The sequence below is a fragment of the Saccostrea echinata genome, unplaced genomic scaffold (assembly GCF_033153115.1).
Source record: "Saccostrea echinata isolate AGI-Se365-2 ecotype Australia unplaced genomic scaffold, CSIRO_AGI_Sech_v1 ptg000054l, whole genome shotgun sequence".
NCBI classification, from domain to species: domain Eukaryota; kingdom Metazoa; phylum Mollusca; class Bivalvia; order Ostreida; family Ostreidae; genus Saccostrea; species Saccostrea echinata.
The window spans coordinates 5,737,826-5,745,725 of NW_026889803.1; the positions used below are offsets into that span (position 1 = coordinate 5,737,826).

General features: G+C 35.9%; 1 protein-coding gene across 1 annotated transcript; it reads left to right on the top strand.

Annotated features, from left to right (window-relative positions):
- The first annotated feature begins 854 nt into the window (after positions 1 to 854).
- On the top strand, positions 855 to 7,342 carry LOC133206287 (steroid 17-alpha-hydroxylase/17,20 lyase-like). The gene is made up of 6 exons (XM_061342237.1): positions 855 to 1,710; positions 2,958 to 3,173; positions 3,437 to 3,542; positions 4,983 to 5,248; positions 5,500 to 5,627; positions 7,075 to 7,342. The coding sequence occupies exons 1-6, from the start codon at positions 1,150 to 1,152 to the stop codon at positions 7,298 to 7,300; spliced, it is 1,503 nt and encodes a 500-aa protein (XP_061198221.1). The 5' UTR covers positions 855 to 1,149; the 3' UTR covers positions 7,301 to 7,342.
- Positions 7,343 to 7,900: the final 558 nt, after the last annotated feature.

The following is a 7,900-nucleotide window of genomic DNA, read 5'->3' on the forward strand; positions in this document are numbered from 1 at the left end:
CGTATTTTCATTTTTTAGCTCAGATACGCCATATATAGCTTTAATGTAAGTTAGTATTTATATATTAATGATATTTAACTGCAACGTCTGTAATTCTGTCCGAGTTAATTCCATAGCATGTGCTTAGTAAGAATCTGATTTATGAGACAGCATTTCAGGAGTACCGGGTAACTGTTTTATAATTAAAGCAAGTATTTTCTATTAAATATGTAAATATTTTTATGGTAATAATATGAATAAGTTTACTTATGTAAATTATAATGATTTTTAGTTTGTTCTCTAGACATACGAGCCATAGATACTAGTACAGGAAGTCTGTTAAATCGTACAGTTTAGTCGTATTTCATATTACGGAAGAAACTATTTGTCCCAAAATGCAGAAGGAAAAAAAAACAAATTTGTATTTCCGCTTTTAAATAAAGTAAATCATGCCGAAAAAATTATTTAAACGGTACAGGAAGTAAATGAACGTGAGGAATATTTGTGTGAATAAATCTTTTTCATAAACATTTCAACACGAGTTTTTGCATAAAGATACCACATAAAATAATAACAATACTACGCCAAATAAATATGCCTATAATGTCGTCGCACAAAATTCCTGATTAAATGCATGTGTACGTGTTTCCTTTACTGTTGTGACCTTGAATGTTTGTTGAGCTGTGCGGAATATAAAGGATGTTACAATCAATACTTGCAATCACGGCTTGGGATATGTCAGTGCACGTGATGTAAGGTAAGGCATATGTATGTGATACTCCTCTGTGAGTCATATCACTCACAGAGTTCATTTACATTTTTTAATCAATTTTCTTTTCTCTTTCCCTTTTAGTTACCTCTAAGATTCTTACTAAGTATATGTACTGCTACCACTACACTATTGGTAATAGGAAGATATATATAGGAGTGAGGCGGATCTTATATAACACGATGAGGAAGAATATGCTTTCATGGGAGAAATAGTTTATCGTTTGTCCTTAAAAATACTAGCTGCCATTGTCATGACCCTCCTATGTAGGCTGTTTTGTTCATTATATATTATCTGCACGGTCACTTAAGAAGAACACTTAAAAGACGCGGGAAACATATAATAAGTGCGCATGATGAATTTAGGTGCTGATAACAGTTTCGTAACAGCGTTCAAGAAGGATGCTTCTAGAATTTTTCACCACATGTTGCTTTGTTTCAATTGTTTCGTTCGTTACTTTGGTATTTTGGCCATTACTAACCAGAAAGAAACACCAGGTACCCTGCATCCCAGGTAGATGGCCCATCATTGGCAATGCCCTCCAGTTAACCATGGACCGATGCCATCTCGTGTTTGCCGAGTGGGCAAAGCGCTACGGGACCGTGTTCGAGGTGAAATTGTTTAACGAGAAAATAGTTGTTTTAAACGACTACAATAGTATCCATCAAGCATTAGTACAATCTGGAACAGAGTTTGCTGGTCGACCCAAGATGCACCGAACGGACCATAAGGGAAGATGCAAAAAGTCTATCGTTTGGCAAACATACAATTCCAAATTGATCTTTTTACGAAAAGAAGTACATAAGTCCTTAAAGATGTACGGACCAGGACTCCTTTCTTTACAGGATATTTGTGAACCAGACCTTATAGCTTTGGTGGATCGAATTCAAGAAATGGATGGGAAACTATTTGACCCAAGCCGTGTTTTCTTCGATTCTATATGCAATATAATGTTGTTCTTCGTAAGTATGAAAAGATATTATAAAACAAAAACTTTTCAAACTTGCAAGTACCTCATCACACCTCTTTTTTCTTCAAAATAATCTGATTTTTAAAATATCAACCATATCGCTCCATCTATCTGTTTTCGTCGGTCGTCGTTTTAGGGCATTTTTTCATTTCTAATCATAATTTTCCAGAACAAACATCTTTTTTAAACCAAAGGCCACTTAAAACATTCTTGAAGTGATGAGTTTTCAAATACATTCAAATTGGGGAATGTATTCTTTTTTAAAGAGATACATTTGGCACAGGGAGAGTCCAAAGTATTGTATAAAAATACATAGGAATTTTTGTTTCAAATGTTCTTAAAAACTATTTAGTGCTATAAATTGGTAAACTTTGATGCAAGCACCCTCAAGAAGTGAAGTGTAGAATTAACGTTTTGTCAAATCGTGGTCCCTTGAACAGATTTGAGGCCATAACAGGAGTCTAAAGATTAGATGGAAATTAAAGGAAATATTAAAATATTCCTTTCAATGAAAGTCCATTGAAACAATACAAATTGTGAAAAGAGCAAGCACGGATCTCTTAAAACATCAGAGGTGGGATCAGGTGTCATGGAGAAGTAAGCATTCCATGCCGGCCGGTCACACCCGCCGTGTGCTCTTTGTCATGATCTGGTGAACGGGTAAATCTGTAGACAATTCAGTGTAAAAATAATGGCCCGGCAAGATTGGATTTGTTAACAAGGTCATTGTATTGACCAAAGAATTTATTTGCAAGCATTACTGTATAAAATTTATTCGAAATGGTGTAATTTATGGCCACCGAAACATGAATGGGTCCACAAAATGGGTCCAAATCTTTACATAGAAATATAAAGGGAAGGCTTTTTGATATGTAGAAACTAAGTTTTGGGGATGAATATCTTCTTCTTAGAAACTTCCCAACAAAAAAATAAGACACGTTATTACGAAATATCCTTATTAAGGAGGCTGGGGGGTCAACAAATTAACCATCAGATATAACTTAATTTTTTAGATATGATATCTTAAGCTGTCAACTATCATTTGGCAAACAAAAATTTCATACATTTTAGCTTTAAAATTTGATCATTTTTGTATATCTTTATATGGAGCTCTTCTTCTAAAGGAGATCAATATAGTCTGAAAATGGCCACAACCACCCAGCCCTCTTAAGTAAAAATTCAATGTTTAAGTCTCTTTTTTTCCTGTTTTTCCTTTTCTTTGTATTAATTCTATTGTAGCTTATAAGACAACGCTTTGAGTATAAGGGACCAGAAATTGAAACGATCCGAGAAATGAGCAAATTATTTAACGAAACATATGGATCAGGAGATGGGAAGCGTTTGGACATAATTCCCTGGTTAAGGTTCGGACAGAATAAAGAGACAAGGCGTTTGGAACAAGCTCTGAACATTAGAGATCGGTTATGGAAGTCTCTCATAGAACAAAATGGAACGGTATGTATTTGTTGCATGCGCATCTATTCCGAAGAATATTGTTTGACCGCAAAACAATATGCAGTTAACGTAATTTTCCTTCCGTTTTAATCAAATCAGATATTGAAGTTAGCAAGTTTTCAGTCTATCTAGCCCACTGTAGCCGTCTGTGCTGATTCGTACTGCCAATTTCATTGCCTGATGTCAAATTATGTAATTTGAATCTTGTAAAATATATAAGTTCCGCTTTCTTTATTTATTCAATTTCTGCAATTTTAAAACAGTTTGTAGAAGAGAGTGTTGTGGGCCACTTGCAGCGTCTGAAGAAAGACCATTCCGACATCGATAATGATACCATTAAAGAGTGTTTTACCAATCTAGTATTAGCGGGTATGAAGTATATTTTCTTTAAAATTGTACATAGTATCGATTAGATTTATTGATTGCTTGATATTGTTTAACGCCGAGTCGGCAATACTTCAGCCATATTTCGGCGGAAGTATCGATTAGAAAGGAGTATCTGAATTATATCCAAGGGATCCATTGTTTTATTTTTATGCCCCCGTAGTCGAAGATTCGGGGGCATGTAGTTTTTGCCCTGTCCGTCCGTCTGTCTGTCTGTTTGTCCGCAAAAACTTTAACCTTGCCCATAACTTTTGATTGGTTGGGGTTATGGCTTTCATATTTTACATGTATATTCCTTGAGACAAGATCTTTCCTTAGGTACCATCATATTTGACCTTTTGACCTTGACCTTGGAGTTTGACCCACTTTTGTAAAATTTTATGAGATTTTAACCTTAGCCATAATTTTTAAACAGTTGGTGCTTGGGCTTTCAACCTTCACATGTGTATTTCTTGTGACAAGACCTTTCTTTGGATACCAACAACTTTGACCCTTTGACCTTGATTTTGACCTACTGTTGAAAAAACTATAACCTTGGCCATAACTTTTGAACAGTGGGTGCTAGGGCTTTCATACTTCATATGTGTATTCCTTTTGACAAGACCTTGCTTTGAATACAAACAATTTTGACCTTTTGACCTTGACCTTGGACTTTGATCTACTTTAATTTTGAAAAACTTTAACCTTGGCCATAACTTTTGAACAATTATCGCTAGAGTTTTCATACTTCACATGTGTATTCCTTGTGACAAGACCTTCCTTGAATACCAATACCTTTGACCTTGACCGTGGAGTTTGACCTACTTTTGAAAATCTTTAACCTTGGCCATAACTTTTAAAAAGTTGGTGCTAGGGCATTCATACTTCACATATGCATTTCTTGTGACAACACTTTCTTTTGGATACCAACAAATTTGACCTTTTGACCTTGACCTTGGAGTTTGACCTACGTTTGAAAAACTTTAACCTTGGCCATAACTTTTGAACAGTTGGTGCTAGGGCTTTCATACTTCACACGTATATTCCTTGTGACAATACCTTCCTTTGGATACCAACAATTTTGTATTTGGCCTTGACCTTGGAGTTTAACCTAACTTTTCAACGGTAGGTGCTAGGGCTTTCATATTTCACAGGTATATTCCTCAAGACAAGACCTTTCTTTGGGTACCAACATTTTTGATCTCTTGACCTGCATGGAGTTTGACTTGAATTTGAGAAACTTCCATACACGGGCATCAGTGTTTCACAAACACATCTTGTTTATTTTATATACTTGTAATTATGTGTTTATATTTTATATAGTTGTTTTCCAAATACGTTTGTGATAAATAAATTCAGTGTATGTACTTCTTGTTTGATTTCTGTCGAACCCTGTATATTAATGTCTTGGTTATGTTAAAAACCCGCATTAAATTTCATTTTTAGGGGTGGACACTACAGCCACCGCCCTGACCTGTTTAGTTCTGGTTTTATTACACAATCAAGACGTCCAGAAGAAGATGCAGGAAGAAATCGATCTAGTTTTTCCTGACGGCGCTTTTCCATCGCTTTCCGGTCGACAACAACTGCCTTTAACCGAGGCCGTCATCTTAGAACTCCTACGCTTCATCTCACATGTTCCACTTGCTGTCCCTCATTCCACGACAGAAAATACTAAATTATGCGGATATGATATAGACGCAAATTCCACGGTGATTTATTTATTGGTTCATCAATTTTTACCTTTCTTCTATTCATGTAAAAGGGTATTCGGCAAACCTCGAATGACTGCGTCGCCTTCATCAAATTAGATGAGGTACGAATCGACCGAGGCGTGCTGGATCGGAAAGGGGGGTGCTGAAATTCTTGATGTCCATTTTGTTTATAAGCTAAGGAGAAATAAAATTTTATATGAATTATTTTGTTTAAAAGTAAGGAGAAATCACATTTAAATTAAATTTAGGTGTATATAAATTTATGGGCACTACACCATGACGAAAACATCTGGCCAAATCCATGGAAGTTTGACCCTCCTCGTTTCCTAGACGACAATGGTAGAATCCAAAGTCCACAGCATCCCAATCGCAAAAGGTTAGTATTTTTTACATTTTCGTATAGAGAGCACAACTGATGATGGTGTGGTTGTATAATAATATGATGAGATATAGGCTGATTACCGTTTTATTAAATCTCTGGAATGAAAGTGCACATTAAATTTTTTTTCAAGAAAATGAATCGGTTACCAGTGGAGGAAGGTGGATCTTACAAATAAACGTTGAGTCCAATTTACATGATCGCACGATCTGACAATTGTTAATTCTGGGTTACGTTAGCAAAACGTGTACAAGAGACCAATAGTAGGAGTCCTTTACCAGTAAGTGGGGCAGAATTGACCTGGCTGAGACAAATCATGATACCCCGGTGACTGTCCCCCATGGGCCCCCTTTCAAAGAAAATATTTATTGTTTACTCTCTTGTTAATTTTTTGTTTGACAGAATATTTAAAAAAAATTAATGCTCTGTAAAAATATAAAAGTTTATGTATACCTTTCCACCAACAGACTTCACTGAGATAGTTAAAAGAAAACACCTATGATATATATATTGGGAGGGGGGTGGCGTCACTTTGTCAAAAACGTAATTTCGAACTAGTTAAGCTTATCATTAAAAATTCAGTCCCGTAGCAACGTTTTTGAAAATTAGGGGAGTGGCAACCTCCAAAAAAAATCCTACGAGCCAAAACTCGAAAACCTTATTTCCGCAGAAGGGAGGGCTTTCTCTAACTTTTTGGTACATTTTTTTTCAAATGCTGGAATTTGCCAGTGTTCGACTGTACAGCAACAAATAATGGGAAGGGGGGGTGGGGGCAAACAGCTTCCAAATGAAAAGTTACATAGTAACACTACATCAACAAAACTATTCTCAGAAAAGTTGCCCCCCCCTCCCCCCCGGCGTACTATGGGGCCTGAACATTTACAATGATTTATACGAGGCGATAAGTGAATTGTATACTTTTTCACAGATTTCTTACTAAGTACATAGGTGAAAAATTATTGGAGGAAGACTAGATTTTGTCTCTTAGTCAAAGGTCATAATTTGAGAATTTTATGACTGCCATACAATAACTTGGACATTAATGGATTTCATATTTAGTGTACTATATTCATATGTGTATATATTGCGAAATAGGCCTAGTCATTGTACAAGACTGTAAAAATTGATAAAAATGAGGATGGGGACTAAAAATAAGTAAATCAGTACATTTTTACGAATCCATCTTTGATAAGTGGACATACCTTTTGTACCAAATGCAATTGTACATAATATAATTAGATAAAAGAGTGTTTATTCTATGCAGATGAAAGATGTTTTATTAATGTTGAACTACAAAGATATATACCGCCACTGGAAGATTAAACTGTTGTTTTTGTTCAATCTTTTGTTTACCTTTTTGTTTTATTTTCATCTGTCAATGTAATCCTTTCCATCAGCAAAATAAATATTGTTTAAATTATATTTAAATGTTTCTTACTTTGAGGTTGTTCGTGTTTGGTGCTGGCAGAAGAGTTTGTTTAGGGGAGGCTTTCGCAAGGAACCGGCTGTATTTGTTTGTGATAATGCTCCTTCAGCATTTTACTTTTGAGCCAGATATTTCCGAGCAGCTACCAGAAGCTGATCCTCGATCTTATGTTCTCGGACTTGTGCTACATCCAAAGCCATTCAAAGTTAGAGCAATCAATCGCCATCAGATGGCATCAAACTAACAGAATTAAAATCAGTCCTATAAATATAGAGGTAGACTTTCCTTTTTTAGCTCTTCTGAGCCAAAGGCTCAAAGAGCTAATGCTATGGCCATTTGTGCGGTGTGCGGTGTGCGTAAACTTTTTAGAATATGGGCCATAACTCAAGAACCCCTAGGCCAATTATTGTCAAATTTGTCACAGGGTATCCTTGGCCCAAGGGCTCCCTTTTATACTAAAACTGGGGTTGTGACCCTTTAACAAGGGGAGATAATTAGGAAAATAGAAACAAAAGTACTGGTTGCTAAAAAATCTTCTTCTCAAGAACCAGTGGGCAGATTATCACCAAACTTACACAAAAGGATGAGGATATGTTGTAGATTAAAATTTGCACGGGGATTTACCCTGGGGCAAAGGGCGTGGTCTCAAGGTCACTTCAAAGTTGACCAAAAATTACATTTTATTAAAATGTTGATATTTTGCTTACTATAAGGACTAGGATCATCAAATCTTGTCAGTTGGTGCATCTAAGGACCTCATATCATGTTGACTCAAAAGTAGGTCACGGTGACCTACTTTTCAAATTTTGCGGCCATTCTTTTTCATAATGATTTAGAGGCATAT